This window comes from Miniopterus natalensis, chromosome X (assembly GCF_054644295.1).
Source record: "Miniopterus natalensis isolate mMinNat1 chromosome X, mMinNat1.hap1, whole genome shotgun sequence".
Taxonomy (NCBI): domain Eukaryota; kingdom Metazoa; phylum Chordata; class Mammalia; order Chiroptera; family Miniopteridae; genus Miniopterus; species Miniopterus natalensis.
Window position 1 is genome coordinate 8316909 of NC_142103.1, and position 26595 is coordinate 8343503.

At 42.6% G+C, this 26595-nt stretch overlaps 1 protein-coding gene across 1 annotated transcript in view; it reads left to right on the forward strand.

Annotated features, from left to right (window-relative positions):
• Positions 1-2951, forward strand: part of GPC3 (glypican 3) — a 355125-nt gene extending 352174 nt beyond the window's left edge. Inside the window, exon 8 of the mRNA XM_016198007.2 lies at positions 2701-2951. Coding sequence (XP_016053493.2) covers positions 2701-2870 — 170 coding nt within the window. The 3' untranslated portion in view covers positions 2871-2951. The remainder of the gene's footprint in view (positions 1-2700) is intronic.
• Positions 2952-26595: the final 23644 nt, after the last annotated feature.

Here is a 26595-nt window from a genome sequence, read left to right on the forward strand (position 1 = left end):
ATGTGTTGGCTCCTGAGTTGTGGAAGAATGAAATAAAAAGTTCTCTTCGGTAGCATGTATTTCACTAATCAAGAATTTTTTTCAAGAAGGAATCCATTACTGCTTAATCACTGTACTCTATTTAGTATGCAAATTTTTTAAGAGACGGTATAGCTTCATATGAGATTTAGATTCAGACCTGCGTTCAAATAGGACCTCTGTGACTTGCCCACTGTGCCAATATGAGCAAAAAAAAACTGACCTGAGTTTGACCTTCCTCCTCTGTAAAGTGGGATTTATAATACTTACCTCCTTACATTGTTGAGACGGTTTAATTAAATGAGATAACATATAAATAGCTTAGCAGAGTGTCTGGCACACAATGAGGACTCGATAATTGGTAGTCATTTTTATCATTCCAAAACATAGGGTCCAAGAGATAGAAATAACAAAAGAGGTCTTTGGTGGCAAAAAGGATTAGAAACTACTAGAATCAACATAACTGCTTGGTTTACCATAACTGCTATAATACACAAAACTGTTTAGTGTTTGCAGATTATTTGAAGAGCAAGTTAAGTACTACAGGCACTGAGTGGTAACATTAATAGCTGTTTCATCTTAATGTTGGGCAAGGGGAATATCCAGAAGAGGAATCTGAAAGTGATTCTGAGAGTGCTCTCATTTGGGAGAATCCTAAAAATACTCCTCTTCATTTAAGCTGGGAAGTTGTTGTGAGACCTAAGGCCGGGCTTTCAACAGATACAGCCATATGTGTTCTCAACTGCGGTGAAACCTGAGCGTGACCTAAGCCCGTGCTATCCTCGCCGAGTGACAGCTGACCTCGGCCTTTCCCGTGCACTCTGCATAGCTCGCCCTTCACAGAAAGCGATCTGATTTCCAAGGAGTGTTGCTCTTTGTTCTTTTTCTCTTTTTCTTTTCTTTGTATGTATTTATTTTGTGGAGAGAGAGAATCTAGATTAGTCTGCTGAGTTGCTTTTCCCTGGGTAAGAGGGTTTCTTGGAAAACTTGATTTGAATTATCGACACTCAAGAAGAAAAACTTTCTCAGTTTTGAAGGAACAAAATGTAGTCAGATTCATCTATATATTTTTTATTTATGTATATTAAAAGTTATGAAGTCATTTCTTTATACAGCAGTGAAAAATTGTAATTAATAACACAATAAAATATTTATATTGAATGAGAATCAAATGATTCAATAATATATATTCAAATTAATAGGAAAGATGTCAATACCCATTAGATAAAAAATCAAAACATATGAACTGTTAGGTATTGAGAAGTATAATTAGTAAACAAAAAGAAAAAATTGATCAGTAATTCAAATACATGCAAATTAAAGAAACCCTGAGATATTATCACATACTGACTACAATATGTTTTTTGACTGAGGCCCAGTAAATTTGGTTCCCTCATAATTGCTGGCATTATAAACTGCAAACGCCCTTCTGGAAAATAGCGTCACGGTCTGTGTAATCAGACCCTCTAGCCTGGATCGCCCTCGCCCTGCTGCCGGCTCTCACCAGTGCCAGCCTCAGAGCAGCCCTGGGCCTGGGCCTGCCCCTTGTGCACCCGGGACCAGCTGAGGCTTCACACTTTTCTCCCCGTGACGTGCTGAGTGTTTCATCCCCTGTAAGAGGAGCTCTTCCGTCCTTTTCCTTCCTTCCCTCCGTAGAATCCCAGCCATTTCCTCTCTGCCGGTTGCTATGCATCTGTCTCAGTGTCCCCAAGGGATCTTTCCAGCTCCGTTGGCCACAGGACAGTTGGCTGGTGAGGTTGCTCACATCACATCACCTTCACAAGCTATTGAAATAGAAACATTGGTGATTGAGTCTAGAAAAGCCAAGGAAGTAGATTTAAGCTCTACATCTGGGAAAGCAAATCTGAAAGAAACAGCCCTGAGCCAAGGCCAGTCATCTTGAATTTTCTAACAAACCAATATCTACTTAGATTTGCCTTCTGAGAGACTTTCTCATTAGGGCAACCTCAATATCCCAATTCCTTTTCAGAATGATGAACATATCATAAACAGTAGGCAGTCAGAGGAGGAGAATCCTTACCCATGAGCCTTTCCTTAGTCTTAATTTGCTTAGTTTAAATCTTACGTATTAGATCAATTTAACTTTTTGTCATTTTTTATTTTTAGAAGGGATGAAAAAACCATATAGTAAAAGAAGAACTATTTTGGGAAAAATAAAACACCTTTTAATGGCAGTCTACCTGGTCCTAAACTCTAAAGCAAGGTTCCCAGGAGGGAATCTATATGGGGTGCAGGGCCCAGGAAAGCTGCACTTGGATTCCACAACATCCCCTCCCCCCTTAACACACATATACACAAGAAGACACATAGAGTTACCCACACCCCACCTTACATTTTGATACCAGTGAGATCTGGTGAAAATGACTTTCAAGTGGAGCTTTGCCAGGAAGGAGATATCGCAAAGGGCCACTGTGCAACCTAGGGCATGGATGGAGCCCTAGCGGAGAGGGAAACAGCCAGCCTGCTCCTTGTTAGTATGATCTCTGGAAGGGACACCTCTGGTCATGTCCTTCCTCTGTTTCCCCACAGACACGCCCCATCTCTTTTCCACCTCCTGGCAGCCGTCCTTCCCAGCAGTCCAGACAACTGCTTGAGCCATGAATAGTGTACACCTGGTACTGTTGGTAACCCTGTATTTAAAATTCTCCTTTCTTTTGGCAGAACTGGCTTATGATCTGGATGTGGACGATACTCCTGGAAGCAAGCAACATGTGAATCAGAACGACAATGAGATAGTCGCCTCTCACAACCTCGGGAACGGCCATTCCCCCATGAAGGTTCTAACCAGCTTGGCCCTCTCTGTGGTGTGCTTCTTCTTCCTGGTGCACTGACTTCCTAGTGACAGCACCTGTGCTGCCTTCAGCACCCTATGGTCTTCTCTATACAGGGGACCACCTTCCTTTTTTTTTTTTTTTTTTTTTATCTCATATGCCTCCTCTAGCCATTAAGTAGAAGACTAACCATGTGTTATGTTTTTGAAATCATATGGTATCTTTATGAGGAAGGTAAATTTTAGTGGTAGTATAGATTGTCCTTTTGTAAAGAAAAAAAAAAAAAATCAAGTTGTGCCAAATTATTTTCCTATGTTTGGCTGCTAGAACATGGTTACCATGTTTATCTCTTTTTCTCTCTTTCTCTTTGCATGGATTTCTTTGAAAAAAAAAATAATAAATGCTCAAATAAAAATGCATTGGGTCTTTTTTGTAAGCTCTCATATATGGTACTATGTAATACTTTTCCTCCTTTGCACCTAGCTTTTTATTCAGCATAAGAAAATCTCATCAGGTGACAAAAGGGGCCTTGAAACCTACCTCCCTGCCACCTTTTGGGTGTGTATCAGTCCTGGTCCCAAACTCCAGTCAAAGCCACTCCCGCCCAACACATACCCAATCCATAATCTCCATTCAGAAACCTTGGGTTAGAATGTCTTGCCTATGAAACTAAAGATATCTCAAAAAGTTCCACTGTCTCTTTACAAATTTCACTTTTCTGAAAATGATTTGCTCAAACAGAAATCTTCTGTGTGAGTCGTCCACAGTTGATTGAATGATATTCCTTCATCTCCCAGACCAGAGAGGTGGGCCAAACAGTGCCAACAAATCATTGCCCAAGCTTCTCTGCTGTGTCTCAGGCTTGTTCTCTGTCACACTCCAGGGGTGCCACATAGCAGGGCCAGCAGTTCCCTGGGTTAGGTCGCAAAGGTTGTCACCAGAAAACCTATGATTTCTAGGAAGCAATGCTCACTCTTGGCTTCAGGTGGGCTTCTTCAACATTTATTTATTCAACAACTAGGCTTTCATACCTGTTGGGTGTCAGATGCTGGAAACAATAGAAAAAACATATTTGATCCTTGCTTTCATAGAGATGAAGGTCTGGTACCAATATAAAGTTCAACACCAGCTTTTTATTAATTATAGACCCAATATAATTGCTTAAATCTTCTTCTACACGTATAATATCACAAACAATAATGACACTCTGCTGACATTTGGACATTCTGCTGTCAAAGAACCTCAGGAATAACCAACTTGCCATTGTTTATAATGCCTAGCACATTGCCCATTCGCCAGGTCACATCAATAGAAACACTGTTGAGTTTTTCTTTTTTTTCCCTCCTGGTAGTTAGCAAACTAAGATCCATTTTTTAAAAAATTCTCTTTATTGTTGTAAGTATTACACATGCCCTCCTCTTTCCCCCATAGACCCCCTCGGCCCCAACCCCGCCCCCCCAGGCCTGTACCACACTATTGTCTGTGCCCGTGGGTTATGCATATATGCATGTAAGTTCTCTGGTTAGTCTCATAGAGTGGGAACTCAGCTCCCACCTGAGGGATAGGAGAAGCTAAATAAGTATGAGGAAGACAGGGTGAGACGGGGAAGGAGTGCGAGCAAAGGTCAAGGACAGGAATGGGAAGTCCCCTTTGATTCTAGGAGGTGATCCCAGCCAGGATCTCCAATTTCTGTCCGATGGCAGGAGGTCACCATGCAGGAAGCACGAGGTATAATTTCTCACAACTTATCATTCTCCCCTCCCGCTGTCACCAACACACTTATGTCAAGCTCCCCTGCAGAGCACAGGTTTCCGATATCCATTTTCATCCTTTGCAGAAATTTTCACAAACACAAAATGGAAATATTTAGTTTAGTGTTTCCTTCAGTTGGTTCTGTTTAAATTAAGACTACAATCAGTTTTATTTGTTAATATGGTTGTATTTGTGAATGATTTGTAGCAGTTGGTAAGACTTGGAATTATTTTTCTTTTTTAAAGCATCATCATTTCTGTATTTAACTGGGATTTATAAGAATCTTTGTTCTTTGATTCATGAAACTTAAATACCAGAAAGGTTTGCTCCTTGGACTTGGTATGATATAACAACACCAGACCAGAAGGATCTAAAGTCCAGTTATTGCCTAATAACTGCCCCTGTTGTTCTACATGAAGATTTTAATTATTTTTATTTTTTTAAATATATTTTTATTGATTTTTTTTTAGAAAGAGAGGAACGGAGAGGGAGAGAGAAAAACATTGATGTCAATGAAAGAGAAACATAGATCAGCTGCCTCCTGCACACCCGCTACTGGAAATTGAGCCTGAAACCCAGGCATGTGCCCTGAACGGGAATCGAACCTGCAACCTCTTGGTGCATGGGACAACACTCCACCACCTGAGCCACACCGGCCAGTACAGGAAGGTTTTTACTTTATTTGGCAAAAAATATTTTTTGGCTCTGAGACCAGGTTTTACACCTGAAAGCAGGAGAGGACTGTTTCAAGGTCCATTTCTCCTCTCTGGGAAGCAAAGGAGATTGTCAGTTTTTACACACCCTTTTTATTCACTTCCCATCTCCAGCCCTCAGTTTCCCTCTTCTAAAATGGAGAATCAGGACATGATGTTAATCCTCTTTGTTGCTCTGATTTTGTGGCACCATTGGTTCTGAAAGAAAGAAAATGCTAGTCCCTTTGCCCATGTTGGTATCATAAGTGTGCTGCTCCCGTATGCCTCTCAGGACTTTTCTAGCCTAAGGTCATATTTGACATACTTCCATTCTCAGGACATGAACCAGGCCGGCCAGTGTTGCTCCTGTCTTGGCACAATGTCTGCCAACTGTGGTCTGTTAAGACTGAGCGGTAAGGGGTAGAAAACAACTCTGCAGTATCCATGGCCTACTGACTTCAGCTAAGTGGTTGGGATTTAAATGGGTAACCAGCCCGGCCGGCGGGGCTCAGCAGCTGAGAGTCAACCTAGGATCCAGGAGATCGCAGTTCGATTCCCGGTCAGGGCACAGGCCCGGTTGCGGGCTCGATCCCCAGTAGGAGGCGTGCAGGAGGCAGCCGATCAGTGACTCTCTCATCATTGATGTTTCTCTCTTCCTTTCCCTCTCTCTGAAATCAATAAAGACATATTAAAAAATAAATAAAACAGATAATGATACACATTTTAAAAAAACATGGAAACTTCATCTCTTACAGACATTTACTTTTACTCAATTGCCTGCATCTTTTAGCTTTTTATCCACGTTTTTTCCTATCCCTCTATGTTTTAAGCCTCTAGTTCAGAATCCAGTTTCACTGCTAGCTGGTGGCTTTTCACCTTTGAAGTATTTATTCTGCTCTGTGATTTAAACTTCCTACTCATAAATATGTTAGAATAGGCCTGGCAGCTGGGACATTGCCCCACCTTGTTGGAAGTTTCCAGGCCTCTTTCTCATTGGATGCACATGGGAACCTCCAACTGCTCAACTCTGGTACTTGAACAAGGTTAAATCAGAATAACACACCAAATCCCTAGGCTGCAAAAGACATCCCGTAATCTTGGATTACCGCCTAAGGAGAGCTCTCACTAGGTCACAATGCAGCCTATTTCGTTGCTGGACACCTCCAATCTTTATCAAATGTATTTTTTTCAAACAAAATATATACAGGCAATATTTACTCAATTCCTTACCCCATACCTATTTACTATTAAAATTTTGATTTACATCCTTCCAGTCTTCTTTCTTTCTGTATATGTATTTTCACACACATGAGATTATACTGAACATATGATTCTATAATATGAATCAAATTTCATTATGTTGAGCCTAAATCTGCCTTTCTATAATTTCTACCCATTGCTCCTGCTCTTCCATAAAGGCCAGCATGAGATTAAGATGACACCACTTTTCACAGAGCTGTCCTTAAACAATGTTCAATCACTGACTCTTGTCTCTTCTAGTTTTTGGGGGTTTTTCCCCCTAAACAGCTCCTTCAACCCTGCTCCACGCTGCAGTGGGCCAGTTGTCCTCTTATGCTGCCGTGCCCTTAGCTGAGCCCCACGTGCAGCTGGAACCTGAGCAGGATGGAGCATGGCTCATATTCCCACAGAGCCCCAAGGCCTCTGCCAGAGCAGTACTAGAATGCAGATACTTGCTCAGAATCCACATAACCCTCTTCATGAAAAAAGAGCTGTGGCCAACTGAACCCCACCCCCACTCCGAGGGTTTTGCAAGAATGGTGGCCAAGCCAGATCTCTTCCATCCCATACCAGGGCTTTTGATTTAACTTGTCTGTATTTTGGGCCAGGCATTATATACTGTGGGGGGGGGGACAGGGGGGGAGAGAGAGAGAGAGAGAGGGAGAGAAATGCACTAGGATGGAGAATTTTTTCTTGCCAAGGCCACAACATTTTTGAAAGTCCTCTTTTGGAATTGCTGTTGAACCAGTATATGTACCATACAAGAAAATCAGCCTCATTTATTTATAGTCACACCTTGTTTGGAACCAAAATAATGTTCTTCAGCTTGATCACCCACATCATTCACTAGATTTGCTGCCAAGTAGCTTTAAGCTGCTTCCAAAAATCAAATATGTCTTCAAGAAACAAAAACCTGAGAAGAATCCAAAGAATGTGCTATCGGCTATGGAGGGTGCTTTTCCCAAAGAAAAATTCTAGAAAAATGTAAGGAAACTGTACCTTTTAGGAGGACACAAAACCAGTTTAGATATAGACGGTCTGCTAGGTTTGCCAAGGAACCAACAAAATAAGATCATTGCTCTTTATTAACGGCTACATATTTATTTATTTTTAATTTATCTTTATTGTTGAAAGTAATACAAATGTCCCCCATTTTTCCCCATTGATCCCTTGCACTCTGCACCCCTTCGCCCATGCCTTCACCACACCGTTGCCTGCATCCATGGGTTATGCATATATACATATAAGTTCTTAGGTTAATCTCTCCCCATCCACCCACCCACCCCTGCCTTCCCTCTGAGATTCGTCTGTTCCATGCTTCTATGCCTCTGGATCTATTTTGTTCATTAGATTGTACATACGAGTAAGATCATGTGATACCTGTCTTTTCCTGACTAGCTTCTTTTACTCAGCATAATACTCTCCAGGTCCCACCATGCTGTCTCAAAGGGTAAAGTATCCTTTTTTACAGCTGCACAGTATTCCACGGTGTAAATGTCTGAGAAGATGCTTGATATGATTTCAGTCTTCTTGAACTTGTAGAGACTTGTATAGTATTTTTACATGTGCTCTATCTTTAGAATGTCCCATGTGCACTTGAGGGAAATGCATATTCTGCAGCTTTGGGGTGACATGTTCTGTAAATGTCAATTAAATCCATCTGACCTAGTGTGTCATTTACAGTCACTGTTTCCTTGTTTATTTTTTGTCTGGAATATCTATCCAGTAAAGTCAGTGGGGTGTTAAAGTCCCCTACTGTGACTATATTGCTATCATCGCTCCTTTGGAGTCCTCCAGAAGTTTTTTTCTTCAGCCTGTGTGGATCTTTGATTCTGAGGTGGGTCTCTTCTAGACAGCATACATTTGGGTCTTGTTTTCTTATTCATTCAGCTACCCTATGTCCTTTGATTGTCACATTTAATCCATTTATATTTCAGGTTCTTACTAATAGGTACTTATCTATTACCATTTTGTTTCTTTATGCCTATGTTTCTCATTCTATTTCAACTTCTTATTACAGCAGCCCCTCTAACATTTCTTGCAATGCTGGTTTGGTGGCAATAAACTCCCTTAGCCTTTTCTTTTTTGTTTGGCAAGCTCTTTATTTCACCATCTATCTTGACCGATAATCTTGCTGGATAGAGTAATCTTGGTTTCAGATCCTTGTTTTGCATTACCTTGAATACTTCCTGCCATCCCCTTCTGGCCTGTAGAGTTTCTGATGAGAAGTCAGATGACAGCCTTATGGGAGCTCCTTTGTAGGTAACAGCTTGCCTTTCTCTTGCTGACTTTAAGATTCTTTGTCTTGAATTTTTGGCATTTTAATTATGATGTGTCGGCGTGGGCCTCTTTGGGTTCTTCTTGCTTGGGACTCTGTGCCTCCAGAACTTGTGTGACATTTTCCTTGACCAGGTTAGGAAAGTTTTCCGCCATTATTTCTTCAAACAGGTTCTCTACCCCTTGCTTACTTTCTAGATCTTCTGGTACTCCTAGGATGCGAATATTGTAGTGTTTCATGTTGTCCCACAGCTCCCTTAAACGGACCTCCTGTGTTTTAATTGTTTTTTTCTTTTTGGTTCTCTGATTGAGTGATTTTTTTTCTCCCTTGTCTTCTAATTCACTGATCTGATCCTCAGCTTCCCCTAATCTGCTGTTTATTCTTTCCAATGTTTGGGTTTTTTAAAATTTATCTTTATTGTTGAAAGTATTACAAGTGTGCCATTTTTCCCCCAAAATTGACCCCCTCCACCTCACTCCCACCCCTCCTCAGGCCTTCACCCCATTATTGACTGTGTCCATGGGTTATGCATATAACTTCTTTGGTTAATCTCTTCCCATCCTCTTCCCCCCCTTCCCTCTGAAATATGATCGTCTGTTGCATGCGTCAGTGTCTCTGGATCTATTTAGTTCATCAGATTCTTCTGTTCATTAGCTTCTTGTTAAAGAAGACCCTTCAACATTTCCTGTAGTGCTGGTCTGGTGGTGGTGAACTCCTTTAGCTTTTCCTTGTCTGAGAAGCTCTTTATCTGACCTTCAATTCTAAATGATAGCTTCGCTGGGTAGAGTCATCTTGGTTGTAGTTCCATGTTTTTCATCACTTTGAATATTTCTTGCCACTCCCTTCTGGCCTGCAAAGTTTCTGTTGAGAAATCAGCTGACAGTTGTATGGGTGCTCCCTTGTAGGTAATTAACTGCTTTTCTCTTGCTGCTTTTAAGATTCTCTCTTTGTCTTTAACGTTTGGCATTTTAATTATGATGTGTCCTGCTGTGGGCCTCTTTGGGTTCCTCTTGTTTGGGATCGTCTGTGCTTCCTGGATTGTAAGTCTATTTCTTTCCCCAGGTAGGGGAAGTTTTCTGTAATTAGTTTCTCAAATAGGTTTTCAATTTCTTGCTTTCTTTCCTCTCCTTCTGGCACCCCAAGAATACGAATGTTGGGCCTCTGAAGTTGTCCCAGAGGCTCCTTATACTATCTTCATATTTCTGGATTCTTTTTTCTTTTTGCTCTTCTGGTTGGGTGTTTTTTGTTTCCTCATGTTCCAAATTGCTGATTTTATTCTCAGTGTCCTCTACTCTACTGTTGATTCCCTGTAAATTATTCTTCATTTCAGTTCATGTAGCCTTCATTACAAATTGGTCCTTTATTATGTCATCAATTTTCTCAGTTTTCATCATACTCTTGCTAATATCCTTGAGCATCCTTATAATCATTATTCTGAACTCTGTACCTGTTAGCTTGCTTGGATCTATTTCATTTAGTTCCTCTTTAGAGATTTCTTCTGTTCTTTCCTTTGTGACATGTTTCTTTGCCTCTGCATTTTGGCTGCTTCCAGGTGTTTGTTTCTATGTATTGGGTAGAGCTGGTATGTCTCCTGGAATTGGTAGAGTGGCTTTGTGTAGTAGGTGTCCTGTAGGGTCCAGTGGCTCAGCCTCCCCAGTCACCTGAGCTGGGCCTTTTAGGTGCTCCCCTGTGTGGGCTGTGTGCACTGTGTGGTAGTTGAACCTTGTTTGCTGTTGGTGTCACTGGGAGGAATTGATCCCCAGGCCAATCAGCTGTGAGGACCAGCTGCAGCTACAGCCAGAGAGCTGCTGTGCTGGAGACACCCCTATGGAGCAGGATTTACTTCAGTGGGGCTTTAGTGTTCAACACGTGTGCCCCTTGAGTGTCACTCGTGGCTGTAGCAGGGTTGTAATCCAGTGTGTTTGAGTCTGAGCACCGGGTGCACTGTCTCTGGGGCCTCCCGGGAGGTGCAAAGTCAGCCTTTGCCAGTGCCTTGCCCAGGGCCACCCAGCATGAGCTACACAGCAAACCGTAGTTGGCTGCTCCTTGTGCTGGGCTTGGAGGTGCCCAGAAGAGGCCCAGCTATGAGCCAATGCAGCTGCCGCTAGTGCCAGGCCTGGGGCCGCTTATCAAGCCGTATGGGGCCCGCTGCTGCTTGTTTGAGAGATTTTAGAAAAGTCCTAAGCATGAGGCTGGAGAGGCCACTTGCACAGAAAAGCCCCTGGAAATGGCCCGGATGAGCTGCAGGTGGGGAGGGGCGGGGCCTCCGGGGATCACGGGGCGGGGCCAAAGGTGTGAGTCAGGTGCTGGGGATTCAAACATGGCGCCTGCCCGCCGGCTGTGTGGGGAGGACTCGCCACAGGAGCCACGGCCTCCGCCAGCCCTTCTGCCTGGGAGGAAGCCGCCCTCCGCCTCTCGCCCGGATCTCAGGCAGGTTAGTTCCTCCCCGAGTGTCCCGGGTCCCTTCAGGCTGCTCCCGGCGCTGGGCTCAGAGGGAGCGTCCGAGTGAGTCCGTGCCGGGCCCTTTAGAGGAGCTGCTGGGGCTCCTGCAGCCTCCGTGACCCTCAGCGACAGTCCCGCTGGTGTCACAGCCCGGAGTTGTGGGGACATCTCTTCCCGGCCTGGAGCCCTGGGCTGGGGGCCCGCTGTGGGGCTGGGACCCCTCCCTCCTCCAGGAAACCCCCGCAGCTGGGATTCCCTCCCGGGTTTACCCCCGGCACCGGGTGTGGGCCCGCGGCCGCGTCTCCGGGATTCAGCCCCGACCCGCCCGCGTCTCCGCCCGTCCTACCGGTCTCGGGGCTGCTTCAGCTCCTTGGTTGTGGGGCTTCTGTGCAGCCAGATCTCAGGAGGCTGAGTGATGGTGGTTCTGTATTTTAGTTGTAATTTCGATGTGGTTGCAGGAGGCGGCGGGTGCAGCTGTTCCTTGTGCCGCCATCTTCTTTTGCCCCGTTCAATGTTTTTTTTTTATTTATTTCTACTATGTGATTCTTAATTTCCTTCATAGTTTCCATTTCTTTCCTCATTTCTTTTCTCATGTTGTTGAGCATACTTATGATCAGTGTCCTGAACTCTGTGTCTAATAGATTAGTCATCTCCTTTCATTTGGCTCTTTTTCTGTAGAATTCTTTTGTTCTTTCATTTGGGGCTTGTTTTTCGTCTCCGTATTTTGGCTGCCTGTTTGGATTTGTTTCTGTGTATTAGGTAGATCTGCTAGGACTCTCAGTCTTTTTGGAGAGTCTCTGGTGCTGGCTAATGTCAGACACTGTTTGTGACTGGCCTTGAGTACCCTGTTTGAAGTTTTCTGTACTTCACAGCTTGTGGTTCCCTCTGCTGCTTTTCCAAGTCCTGGGTCCAGAAGCAAATCAGGCAAAGACTCAAAGTACCCAGAGGCTGATTGTTATTCAGTCTCTTAATGAGCCTCAGGCTGTAGAAACTCCACAGGGTGGGGCAGCTGATTGTTATCAGTCTCTTAACAACCTCAGACTGTAGAAACTCCCCTGGGTAGGGCGAGAGGTTTTTCAGCAGGGTGGGCAATTGCTTCGCAGCCCAGGCAAAAGCTGCTTGGAAGCTGAATGTCTTCCTGAGAAAGATGTCCTGTGCAGTATGGGGGAGTGACTCAGCTCAGGGATCCAGATGGCTGCCCTCTGAGCTCTATTCCCCTGCCAGCACCCCTGCATTCTCCTCACCCACTCTAGTCCACTCTGCCCTCCGTCTGCTAGAGCCCAAGGTGAGTGGCTGCACACGAAACTTTGTGCCTTGGCCCTTTACGAGGGTGCCTGCAGTTCCAGCCATCTCTCCCTGGCAGACAGAAACCCAGCTGCTTTTCACAGCCAGATGTTATGTGGGCACCTTTCTCAGTTCTCCTTCTATGGGCTGGGGAGCCCAGCTTGGAGTTTAGGCCCCAGAGTGCTCAGTGGGAACTCCCACAGCTGAGATCTCCCTCCGGACCTTCAGCTGCTGCCTGTGGAAGCCCAGCCAGACCGCCTACCAATCTCTGTGTGATCTCCACTTTTCCTCCTTGGCTATGAGGTTGCTCTCCAGCTAGTCTTCAGTTGCAGCTGATTATTCAGGATGGGGTTTTTTATATTTTAGTTGTAATTCCAGTTTGGTCCCGGGAGAGTGTCAGTGTAGCTTCCACTCAATCTGCTGCCATGTTGGAATCTCCCCCAACTGTTACATTTTTAAAAATAAATATATTGACATTGAAAGACTCACTTTAAAAATAGAGTACAGGGCTGGCACGCAGTTGGTGCTTAATAAATATTTGATAGGTCCAGTATTCATTATACAAGTATTTATTGAGCAATGCTTTGTGCCAGATCCTGTGTCATGTACTAGAGATACAGCATATGAGACAGACACAGTCCCTGCTCTCATGGGTTTTCACATCTATTGAGGGAGAGAAACAAGAAATTACAATACAATATAAGCACTATAATAGGAGTGTACATGGGATGCACAGGAGAGCAGAATGGGGTACATATTACAGTCAATGGGTCAGGGATATAACCCTTGAGGAAAGTATAGAAGAAAGGATAGAAATTGTCCCATTTTAAAAGAAAGTATAGAAATTATCCAGGTTTCAAAGGGGAGAAAGGGTCTTGGGCAGAGTATGACAGGGCCATATTGGACCATGCACAAGGCTGTTAATTGTTGCATTGTTTTCCATCATGGGGCATTGCAGGACATCTGGGTACCTACCCATGCAAGAGAGGAGAGGTACAATGTGGAGGCACACAGAATTACACAGGCGTCAGAAACACCGAACCATGTGTACATCCAGCAGCACGGATATATCTCAAAATCATAGTGTAGGTAAAAATGGCAAGAAACCAGGCTATATAGCATCACACCATTGTAATTAATTAAGATACATTCACAGAAGACTCTACACATTTTACAAAAATACATGCACACTAAAAGATAGGCATTGACCACATTAGAATGGTTGCCTTTGCATGGAGGGGAGTGGGAGTGGACTATGGGGATAAAGAGGAATAAATGAATGAGTCAATCAAAGCAAGAGAGAAACCTTGTCTGGACCAACTCTGATAATACACCAGGAGCTGAGCAGTAGCTTGGAGTCACCACTTTGCACCTGAGGTCACACACACACACAAAAAAAACCCAAACTCAAAGAAGGAAAGGAGAGAGGGAATGAGAGAGGAAAGAGGAAAGCACAGGATTTCAGGAGAAATAGTTTATCTCTAGTGCCTGGCATATATTAGGTGCTCAACAAATACATGTTCAGACAATGAACAAATGAGCAGTGAAAGAGTTGTACCTCAGGCCACTTGAAACTATTGGCTAAACAAATATGCCTCTATTATATGACATATATGCCACCATCTTATACATCAACTTAAACATTTTGGAGGTGACTCTGAAGTGACCCATCACTTAACTGCAGCTTCAGGTTGAGACAACATACTCAAGAGCACTTTCGGGCAGAGGATAATTCCAGTTTTCTTTTTGGATGAAAATCCAGTTTCCAGTACCATCAGGCAGTGGATTCATTACATTTATTCTGCCTGTTTGGAATCTTGAACTCGCAGAGCTAGATTATCAACACCAACCCTCGCATTTTACAGGTGTAGAAACTGAGGCCTGGAGAGGCTAAGAGACTTGCAGAAGGTCACAGAGCAAGGTAAGTGAAAAGTCAGGACTGACTCAATCAGAGCCTTCCCATCACATTATATATACCTTGTCACCCGGAACGAGCAGAATGAACAAATGGTTACGTTGGTGAACTGGAGTCAAGACTGTTTCCTGAGATCTGCGTGCATACAGACAGCGTCTGTTATACTGATCTTCATTTTGATCCTAGTGGCAGTTTTTAAAAAATCCCTTATCTAACAAAACACATTGCCTTTCCAAATTAATGTGTTCAAGCCAGGGCCTGCTTCGAGACGTTTAATGTTGCCCTTACAAATTGGAACCCGGGGTGCAGGAATTCCATCATCCTCCTGAAGACTCCTTGTCACAACAGAGGCATTGTTCTCCTCCCTCATGCTGTTTGGTTTCGTGCCTTTTCTGTAAGATGTTAGGTATTTATTTTGTTTTGTTGGTGCTTTTGTAATCAGTCTAGACATGGGCCTACACTGAACCATTCAGGAGGCAGATAAAACTCCCACAGTGGAATTAGGTAACCCCCTTTGTGCTGTTCTGTCCGGGAAGGCGGGGAGGCAGCTCCCCCACCCCAGCCCCTGAGCCGAAATGTTCATGAAAACGACCACAGAATGGACTGAATTCACTGACAGAGGGGGTAGGAAGTGTTCTCTTTGAACACCGTTTCTGTCCCAGTCCCATAGTAATCTTCATTTCCTACTGGGATGAATTTGCTGCCTGCATTTTTGTCTTAGGGCATCAAATGCTGTCTGGTTGGAAATGAAAAATCTCTTTTTGCGTGGATCATAGAGACTGCTTATTTGTATGTTTCCACAATTGAGGCTCTGTGGATTTTATTTTATCCTGAACAAGAAGAGGTATATATAGCAAGACCAAAAAAACATGGGGAGAGGGCAGGACTCAGATAACTCAGATTTAATGGAGTAGGTGGCTTTTATTTGCTCTCTCGATGCAAATTGTTTTGAATTTTTGTATTATTACAGAACAAACAAAAGCATGAATTATGTTTTGCAACTTACATGGCTTATTACATTTACTTTTACTATTATGACACATTGTCAGTAGATAGGGCAATTTTTTACCCTTCTGGAAAATCTAAAAAATGCACCCATCCCCCGTAGCCCCCTAACACCATACCTACAGCAGGGGAAGCTTCTGGAGGATAGGAAATTCCAAATAAGAATATGTGTCTTAGGCTTGCGATCAGTGAGATTATTCAGCTCGAGATCGCCCGCAGCGTGAAGCTTCGCCTCATACATGGCAGGATCACAGACAATGTTGAGGAATGAACGTCAATTTGAGTGGCCACAGCTCTGGTAGATGGCTCTGTAGAAACCACTCACTTTCCCTCAGACAACTGGTACCATAAATGGTCACATCGATACCATGAGGCCACCAAGCGCCAGCCAAATGTGAAACTATCCTCAAGTCTGACCTACTACCAATGGAACATTCCTTAGTAATCTAGAGCTCACTTAACTTAGAATAATATAGTATTGTTTTCTGTCATGTTACCAACAAGAAAATTTTCTTCACTCACAATTTTCTAGAACTTGTTTATGGCTACAGTTGCAAAAATGCAACAGGGCAAAAATGTTGTCTAAGAACAACAGCAAAAATAAGGCTCTTTCCAAATGACCCCAAGCCTGCCTACATTTCTAAATGAATTTCCTCCTTAACTCCCTATGTAGAGCAATCAGAGTCCTAAACCACCAAAGGAGGATTCCATGCATTCCCAGTATGTTTTTGTTCAGTGTATTTCATTGTATCTTAGTTCTGGGAATATGGATAAACTGTGTGTAAACATATGCAAAAAGAAAATGGCATATATATTTTTGCCAAATCTATTGGATGATAATTTACTGCATTGCAACTTTTTTCAGTTCAGAAGCTCTTAAAGATTATGTTTTTATTATCATGAATATTTAAAACACAGTTTGGGGCTCCCAGTGATTAGAATGTCCAAAATTGATTGCCACAAACTCTCCTTTCCAGGGATAGGTTTCCATATCCTTTTTTCTTTAAATTGCTGATAAAATTTGATATTTCCTCTGCCATCAAAATGGTTATTTCTAGCATTGATGGTGTCATTTCCTCTGATTTCAGACACTCATTTATTCCTATGGGACCTGATCATGTAAAATCTATGGTTCCCTAGCATGGTTACCTCACATGAGTTTTGAGAAAATTTTGGAAAACTGGAGAAGTTTTAGTGAGCAGCATCTCACTGTCTATCATTAGATCAGCTAAAATATTAATACGAACATTACATTAGATTTTGAAAGTTCTCATCACAGGGGGAAAATGTGTAATTATGTGAGGCGATGGATGTTCACTGAATTTATTGTGGTAATCATTTGAAAATATACACATATATCACACCCTCACATTCATCACTTTAAACTTATAAATGTTACATGTCAATTATATCTCAATAAAACTGGAAAAGTTGTATATTACAATAAGGCCCATACTGCCTACTCTCAGGCTTGTCTTGAGGCTCACATGAGTGGATGGGCAGGAAAGTGTTTTGAATAGCTTGGTATATCCATTAGAGGTTTTTGAAAAATCCACCAAATTTTCAATGTGATGATATCAATGCCTGGAGAGGGCTAAGGCTTGTCCCACAAGAGTGGGAAGCCCTCAGCTCTCTGGAGCCTTTGTAGCCACTTAGCACCACTTCACTTAAGCAGGATCCTACCTGTCAGGATGAGGATTCTCCTCAGCCTCAAATGCACAGTGGTCCTCATATCAAAAGAATCTCTTAGAAACATAAGAAAAGGCTTACAGTTTCCAACCCTGCCCCCTCCTCACCCACTTCCAAGCATTTCACACTTGAAGCCCAGAGGTCAATGTCAGAAGGCAGGGACTAAGATGGATACTAAGAATTGAACACTCTGGCTTCACTTAATGCCAAGAATCAATGTTCCTTTTGAAGGGAACATTACTGAAAATGCACAATTGGCCAAAGCCAAAAGCCCACATGAGCACTGCAAATAATTGTTGTGAATATGTCTTGCCTCGTTTCTTGTTTTATTTATCCTGACGTAGCCTTTTTAAAGCCTCGCCAGTGATCTGGTTCTGCCTAACAATGAAATAGGGACTCAGTCCCCTCCATCTTTTGCATTTAGGGTCTCAAGATTCCTTTTCAGATTTCTTTGAACAGTTCATATTAGTCACTTTTGCTACATCCCAGATGTAAGGCCCAATGGGATGCCCATGCATTATATTCATCCCCAGGAGATACTCAACTTCAACTGAAGTCACCAATCAACTGTTAGTCATAATCTAGATTTTTAAGGGTACTTGTGCTCCTTATAAAGTCATCAGTGAGTAAGGGGTGTGTATTGGTTACAGCACAGCAGGATTTTGTGAGTGGAATGAGAACTGTCTAAAGATCAGATTATACATAGCCAAACCGTGGGGAAAGCCTAGGCTTCCTAAGAGTTGACCAGAACAGCTGAAGCCTGTGCTGTGAGCCAGCCACAGATCTAAGGAAAAAGATACTCATGTTCTCCAAGGGCCTGCCAGGCCTGTCCACCCAATTAATCCTAATAAGAATTTTAGTTACAGAGTGACTTTCCCAGCAGTGAGGCAGGAAATTCACCCAGCTCACAATCCTACATCCAACACACCCCTCCCAGTAGGAGCCTGCAGCTTGCATAGAGAAGCTCTGTAATGATTCCTTTTTCCTTGTATTTGGCCTTGGCTGTGTTGATCCACAGCTCCCCTTCCTAATCTGCAAGCCACAGGCCTTGCTCCTGTTGCTTGAGCAAACACCTTTCAGCCAGGTCTGTGCTCTGAAACAGTGAGTCACAAGCCTTCTCACACGGTCTGGCCCAGGCCCTTCCAGAAGTTTATATTCCCAGGCGGGATGGAGCCAGCAAACAGATGTGGCCCAGCCCAAAGGTCTTCTGAGGGTCCCATTTTGCTTTTGGCCTTAAGCCCTAAAAGGCATGTCAGAAAAACTGAACCCAGATTCCTCGGTTGCTGAGCTCCTCAGAGGGTGCCATCTATAACATCTCCGCAAGCCTAGATGCAACCATAGGCTTCAGAGCAGGCAGCCAGCCAGGACTGGTTTCAAGTGCTTTCCACATTCTTCCTCTCTGAGAGCTCTCCGGGAGCTGCAGAACTTAGTGTTTCTTATCCAAAAATCTTCTGGCATTTTTTATTTGTAATAATTCCAAACCCACTGAACATTCTTAGAACAACGGAGATTTTGGGGGAGAGAGTGGGGGGAAAAAGGATCAGGTAGACGATTAAGGGCATACTCACTCTTAGGTACTGATTTTCAAGGGAAAATTAATTTGAAGGCTCTCAAAGAGTGTTGATTTCCTGCCTGACTCCCCCCCCCCCCCCAATGCCCAGTTTTTCTATTGTTAATGAGTGTGGCTCCTTTGGATGGTAGAGGTATAGGATTTGGGGCTGCCAGGAGCTGTGACCCAGTGAGAGACTGGCCAGGGTCTGGGAGTAGCTCAGCTTATGCCTCTCAAACACGGGCACTGGCAGAGCTCCCTGCTGCAGCCATCCCAAGGCCCAGAGGGTGGGTTTCTTCATTCTTGGCATGTTCTCCTCTGCCACATCCAGGAAGAGGTGGAATTCACCCAGGGGCAGAGCAAGCAGGTCGTTGAGGTCAACTCACCTAGTCCCCTCAGCCAATAACTGAGTAAACTAAGGCTCCAGGGTAAATTAGGGACATGGGGATGGTTCTAGAGCCTAGGGCCTCATGGTTCCCAGTTCAGGGCTCTCTTGGTCCTGGCCCAGGAGTAGGATCAGAAACAAGACATCATCTGCCAAGCCAGAATCTAGCACTTTCTTCTGGAGCCCTAGTTTCTTATCTCTAATCCTTCCTGTCACCAGTGCTTTCAACATAAATCAGACCAACAATACCTTGTATAATCTTTAGATTGCCTGCAGACTGAAGACAGGTGCTAGAGCAGTTGATTGAGAGCCTATTAGAATAGGCATTTCTTACGAGTCCTAAATGACATGAATTTTCCTTAGAGAAACAGATGGAGATTCATTTCAAGGGCCATGGAGAAGAAAAAAACACATTTGCTGAAATAGCATGGTCTTTTTCTTCTGCAATGACTCAAGCACGGGCTCCCGCCTCTTCCCCTGGGATCTTAGTAATGCACATATCTGGAGACCTGCCTCTCACACATCTGCTCAGCCCTTCATTATAGGGAGAGAAAATTCAACCGCTGATTTCAAAAACATTTTCCAAGAATAACAGAATATCTGGCCCAATGTATTGCTTTCACTTCCACTTGCTGACAGAATAAGGCGACCAGGCGTTCCCTTTTATCCACCCCTATCACTGAAGCTTGGCCAAGGACCTTCTCTGAAAAATCTCAGCTCTAGGAACGGTTCACACGCTTGGTTCACAGAACCAAGAGGAGAGGTTGACAAAGGCGGGGAAGTGTAAGTGAAGAGAAACTAATACCCTCCCTACAGTAGGAACTAATTAGATTGGAACTATAACTCCAGCAATGCTAAGTGATGGGGCCACAAAGACTTAGCTTAACCTAGGCTTCCCTGCACCTTCTCCAGAGGTCTCTGTGGCTCCTTGAGTATACAGGACTCTGCCTAAGAAATTATGAGGCAACACTGAACTCCTTCAGAAAAGGTTCCAGACACTGTAAAACTACCTGAACTAGAGCAATCTACATTTGCATCCCAAATCTGTTGTCATAGAAAACCATGGGGCTATTTATCAGGCCTTTCTGAGAAATGAATACTCATGGTGGGAACACAACATTAGTAGCTCAGAAAATCTAATGGGCCTGGGGGAAAAACTACATAAGCTGTGAGAAAAAAGGCCTTGTGATCATTTCACTTAAGTATACATTGAGTTTTTATGTTATGTGGGTCTCTTACATTTATTTTTTTTTTTAAGATTTTTTAAAATTGACACCACTTCACATAATAACAAGTGATGGTGAGGGCGTGGAGAAATTGTATCTCCCCTACATTGCTGATGAGAACGTAAGGTTGTGCAGCTGTTTTGGAAAACAGTCTGGCAGTACCTCAAAATGTTAAATATAGAGGTTTCATATGACCCAACAATTAGACTCCTAGGTATATACCTAAGAGAATTGAAAACATATGTCCACATAAAAACTTGTCCATGGTTTGGCAGTTTCTCAAAAAGCTAAACATAGAATTGCCATATAACCCAATAATTCTACTCTTGGGTATATATTCAAAAGAATTAAAAGTAGAGACTCAAACAGATACTTGTTCACCAATGTTCACTGCTGCTTTTTCACAATAGCCAAAAGGTAGAAACAACCCAAATGCCCATCAATGAATGAACTGATAAACACATGTGGTACGTCCATACAATGGAATATTGCATAATCATAAAAATAAATGAAGTACAGTATTACCCCATTATCCATTGAGGATACATCCTAAGACCCCCAGTGGATGCCTGAAACTGCACATAGTACCAAAACCCTATATATACTATGTTTTTAAAATACATACCTATGATAAAGTTTAATTTATAAATTAGATACAGTAATAGATTAATAACAATAACTAATAATAAAATAGAACAATTAGAACAATATATTGTAATAAAAGTTATGTGAATATGGTCTCTCACTCTCTCAAAATACTGTACTGTATTCACCCTTCTTGTGATGATGTGAGATGATAAAATACCTACATGATGAGATGAAGTGAATGACATATTATTAAGTAAAGTAAGGGTTACTTGAACACAACACTGTGATCCAGTGACAGTCAATCTTATAACCAAGATGGAGATGACTGCTAAGTGACTAACAACAGGCTGGTAGCATATACAGTATGGATATGTTGGACAAAGGGATGATTATTTTCCCAAACTGGGCAGAGCAGGATAGCAGGAGCTTTATCATACCACTCACAACAGGGTGCAATTGAAAACTTATAAATTCCTTATTTCTGAAATTTTTCCATTTAATATTTTCAGAACTCAATTGACTGTAGTTAACTGAAACCTTGGAAAGTGAAACCGTGGATAAGGGGGTATACTGTACTAATTCATGTTATAACTTGAATGAACTTTGAAAACATTATGCTAAGTGAAAGAAGCCAGTCACAAAAGCCATATATTACATGAGTTCATTTTAATGAAATACCCAGAACAAGAGATACCGATAAAGCCTGAAAGTAAGTTAGTATTTACCTAAATCTAGGGGGATAGGGGAAAAATGGAGAGTGACAACTAATGGGTACAGGTTTTTTTGTGCGGTATCAAAAATTTTATAAAATTCAATAGTGGTGATGATTGCACAATTCTGAAAATAGTAAAAATTACTGAACTGTGCACCTTAAATGTATAACATTTATGGTATGTAAAACATATCTCAATAAAGCTGTAAAAAAGCTTTTGTGGCTGTTTAGGGCAACCTCAATGATACTACATTACCTCGATTCTTTTCCAGAGACATCTGAAGGGGCTGTATGGTGCAGGGTAGGGAGGGAAGGGTGAAGGCAATTAGAGTTATTGAGCTCACACTATGTGCTTGTGCCAGAGTTTGTCACATACCTCTTCTCATTTAATCTGTGCTCTGGTTATGCCCATTTTATACACAAGGAAATTCATTTGGTCAAAGCCACGTGGCTAGGTAAATGGTGCAGCTAGGATTTAAACACCCTTTCCATTCTACTGGGCTAGTTTAGGAAATCAACATCACCAATCAGGACAGATTGCCTTTTTCAGTATCCTTTGTACTATGTGAGTCTCAGCTTCACATTGTTAGGTTGGCAGTTTGAACCATGGCAGTGGCTACAAACTCAAATGCCCACTGAGGCCCAGCAGGCAACATAAATGCTTAAAGAAGGCCAGGGCAAGGAATGGCTATGTGAATTGGAGAATACTTGACCCATCGAAAGGCAGAGGTGGTAGTCCCTTTAGCTCATTGTTGTCATAGGTTAACAAGGGCTTGCGGTGGTCAAATCCTGGCTTTCTCACAAGCCAAAACTATGGACTTTATATGTTGGTATCTAATTCAAATTAAAAAAACAATTTCTACCTGAGGGGCTACCAGTTTGCAAATCTGAACTAGATAAACTCTGATGTTCATTCTGGCTTTCACATTCTCTGAATTTCTCTGTGGCACACCTGGTTCTGTCTGCCTCAGTGAGTGCAAGTTTCAAACACTGGTTTTCTAGATGCCTTCAACATCATCCCTGTGGGAAATTAGACCACAAAGAGTAGCATCTCTAGGCCCGGCTCCTAGACTGCAAAGGCAACCTCCGAATATGGAATGCACTTTTCCTTCTTGAAGTGGGCGTTACTTTTCCTCCTGTTCTGCTCAGGCAAATTAGGCGGTTGGGTAAATATGTGAGTGAGCTGCCAGCTGCACGTATGGTAAGCGGTGTCTGTGGCTCCAAGTTTTCTAAATAAGAGGCCTTGGCTTAATGTCTGTTGCAAAGCCCCACCCAGCACTGTAAGATGATGGCATTCTGAAACACCCGCTCTTCATTTTCTCCAGAGGGTAAGCCAGAGCCAGGAATGTGTAAAATTAGCTCTCTGAATTGCTAGGTTTTTGCCTCAGATGGTACCATGAGTTTTGTGATTTAGCCAAGGAATAGGTGCTATCTTGTCTTTCTGGTGGTTTTTAAATGATAATGGATTAGATGTGATATTAACATTTGGCTTTTTAAAATGTTCATGGCTACAAGGGAGCCAAAATTAAAGAAAAAAATTGTTTTGGCCAACAGTTCCCAGTGCATTATAACAGCCACTGAAAGCATTATAAAGTGGAAAAAAATGTAAAATGTTTCCACGGAATGTTTGATTCTGATTCCATCTTCTTTGATACAAAGAAAGAAACCTTCCAGTAAAAACTAAAAGGTTGGAGTTTGAGAGAACTCTGAATTTGCATCCCCAAAATTTTTCCTACCTTATGGAAACTGACTGACCTTGGAGATACTTAATTGGAGACCCGGGCGTGCTCATGAACAGGGGCCATGGGAACATCAGAAGGAATGGTCATTGAGGACACTCATGGGGGCAGAAAGGAACCCTTGTGCAGGCCTTTCATTGGCATGAATGGTCAACTCCCCCTAAGGTCAAAGGCAAAATGGATATGTGGGGTACGCCCTTTCATCTACCTAGAGTAGAAGTGGATTCTTCACTGCCATGTCTCTATACTCACATAGATGTATCAAGCCTGCTCCTGAGAGGCTCATTCTTTTCAGATCCCTCCTCTGAGGCCCATGGAAGCATGTACCAGAAAGAGGCAGCAACCAAGCCATGAGGATAGCCTCCTTTCCCCACCCCATGTATGCACACCCCCAACTGTTTACAGAATTGTCATGACCAAACTTGTTAGTCTTCATCTTGATCCTCTGGCCATCCAACTTCCATCTGGCTCTGCCCCCTAACTCTTCATCCAGACTTTAACAACCTCTTTGGGATATGCTTCTCTGACAGCATCAGATCACACTCTCAGCGACACCCATACTTGTCTTTAGGAGATATAATAGGCTGAAATATGTCCCCTTGAAATATACCCATGCCCTAATTTCCCAAACCTATTGAATATTGCCTTATATGGAAACAGAGTCTTTGCCAGTGTGATTAATTGAGGATTTTTGAAATAGGTAGATTATCCTGAATTATCTGGATGGACTCTAAACGCACTTATAAATGTCCTTAAAAGAAGTAGATAAATGACTCCAAGAGGACATACAGATGGCCAATAGACATACGAAAAGATGCTCAATGTCACTAAATATCAGAGAGATGCAAATTAAAACCAAAATGCTACATCACTTCACACCTGTCAGAATAGCTACCATCAATAAATCCACAAACAACAAGTGCTGGTGAGGATGTGGAGAAAAGGGAACCCTAGTACACTGTTGGTGGGAATGCAGACTGGTGCAGCCACTGTGGAAAACAGTATGGAGTTATCTTAAAAAATTAAAAATGGAACTGCCTTATGAGCCAGCAATTCCACTTCTGGGGATTTATATAAAGAAACCTGAAACACTAATTTGAAAGAATATATGCACCCCTATATTCATTGCAGCATTATTTACGATAGCCAATACTTGGAACCAGCCCAAGTGCCCATTAGTAGATGAGTGAATAAAAAAGCTGTGATACATTTACTCAATGGAATACTACTCAGCCATCAAAAGGAAGAAAATTTATTCTTTGCAACAGCATGTATGGACCTGGAGAACATTATGCTAAGTGAAATAAACCAGTCAGAGAAAGACAAGTACATATGATTTCACTCATATATGGAATTTAATGGACAAAATAAACTAACAAACAAAATAGAGACAAACTCAGAGAGAGAAGGCAGACAGCTCTGGTGGTGGTGGGGGATGGGGGTAAGCAAAAAAAGAAAGAACTCATGAACACGGACAACAGTGTGGTGATTTGGGGAGCGGGGTGGAGGTGGAAGAGGGTATGGGGGGATAAATGGCGATGGGGGAAAATAAAGAACATAAAGAAAAAAATAAATTAAAAAAAGAAGTAGATAAATGAGATTTGACAGAGAGAAGAGAAGGAGGCAAGGCTCATCCTGGTTAGAGACTTCACCTGGCCCCTAAAGTGAAGTCCATTTCCTGTGTGACATGCCACAGAGGGGAAACCGACAGGATCAACACAGGCTTCATTTCTCTAGGGTGTGACTTTGGGGCCCAGAAATCCTGGAGAACCCCAGGGAAGAAAGTGAATTACTTTATCTCAAGTCACAGAAATTTAGAACTTACAGAAGACAGAAGAACAGTGAAATATTTTATTATAGGGCTGAGATCTTCAAGCATTCTCATTGATAAGATTGTTATGCTTCCAAAATCTTCCTGGTAGGTGGTTCAGAAAGCACTAACCTGAAAGTATTTTGAAACTTCTTTATTAAATACAAACTCTCCCTCTTGGCCTTAATTGCATACTGCAATCACCTAGGGATCTTTTAAAACTCCCAACACGCAAGCTGCAACCTAGACCAATTAAATCAGAATCTATGGTCATAGGACCCAGGTATTGGTACTTTTTAAAGCTCCTCCGATTGTCCCAAACTGCAGCCAAGTTTGAGGATGGCTGCTTAAGTCATAACCCTCAGCTTATTTAAACTCCTTTTATAATGCAATCCTTTTATAGTTCAGGATGGAGGAAGACAAAGGAAAAGGACCTTTCAAGGTCTCACCTCCAACCTAGCTGGAAAGAGGCACAAAGTAGAACAGGAAGCTCTCGCAAGGTCCCTCCAGAAGACCTTTAGATGAAAAGTCCAGAAGGACCCATGGACTGGATATCCTCACTCTGTGGTAGGCATTCCAGAAGAACCTATTGACAGGCTTCTGGTTCCTTTGGATCAGAAGTTACCCTGGGGTCCTGAGACTACTTGGTTTAAGGTGGCACAAACTCTAGACCAGACAGGGTCATCTGTGGACTCAGTTGTCCTGATAGAATGTTCACTGTCTGACCTCCTCCAGCAGAAAAGGACTAAGGACAACATACTCCCTTTCCTTCTCTCCTTTCAGAACTTTCTTCATAAAATAATTATGTTAAATGTATGGTAATCTGACTAATCACTGCCATTTCCATGAATGATCTATCATTGAAGTTTGGTTATCATGCCCTGTAGAACCAAGTGTAAAAACTATCACGAGTCATGATGAACTGTTTTGTGAGGTGTGATTTCAACACTAAATTCTGTTTAGCAGCCTTCAATTGCTGTTTACTCTCATAGTACTGTCATAGGTCTGCAATCTTCAAACATTAGAGGAAAAAGTGCTTCCTGGTTCTTGGCTCTGTTGAGTAATGGATGCTATCTGTTAAGTAACCGATGCTCAAAGCAAAGTTCTCTGTCTGAGAAATTTGTAGCCTTGGAAAATAACAGTCAGGTCTCAAAGGTGTAGAAAATGAGCCTTCAATAAGACCCATCTGAATAAAAACATGACCCAATTTGCACCTTCCTCATGTGTTTTTAGAGCTACCTAATTCATGGTACCAATGGTGCTGGCTTATCACAGAAAGTATAACTGCAGCAGAATAGCTGGGAACCAATATAAGGAAATGTGAATCTGCATTTTGTGTAGTCAGCCAGGAATGCTGGAACTGAAGCAATCCTCTGAGAGAAAGGGGGCTCCGCCAGGAATGTGTGGGAAAACAAACTACTCTGTGCCTCTCCAGCCAAACTTGGGAGAAGAGAGACTGTCCAGAAGGACCAATTTCAAG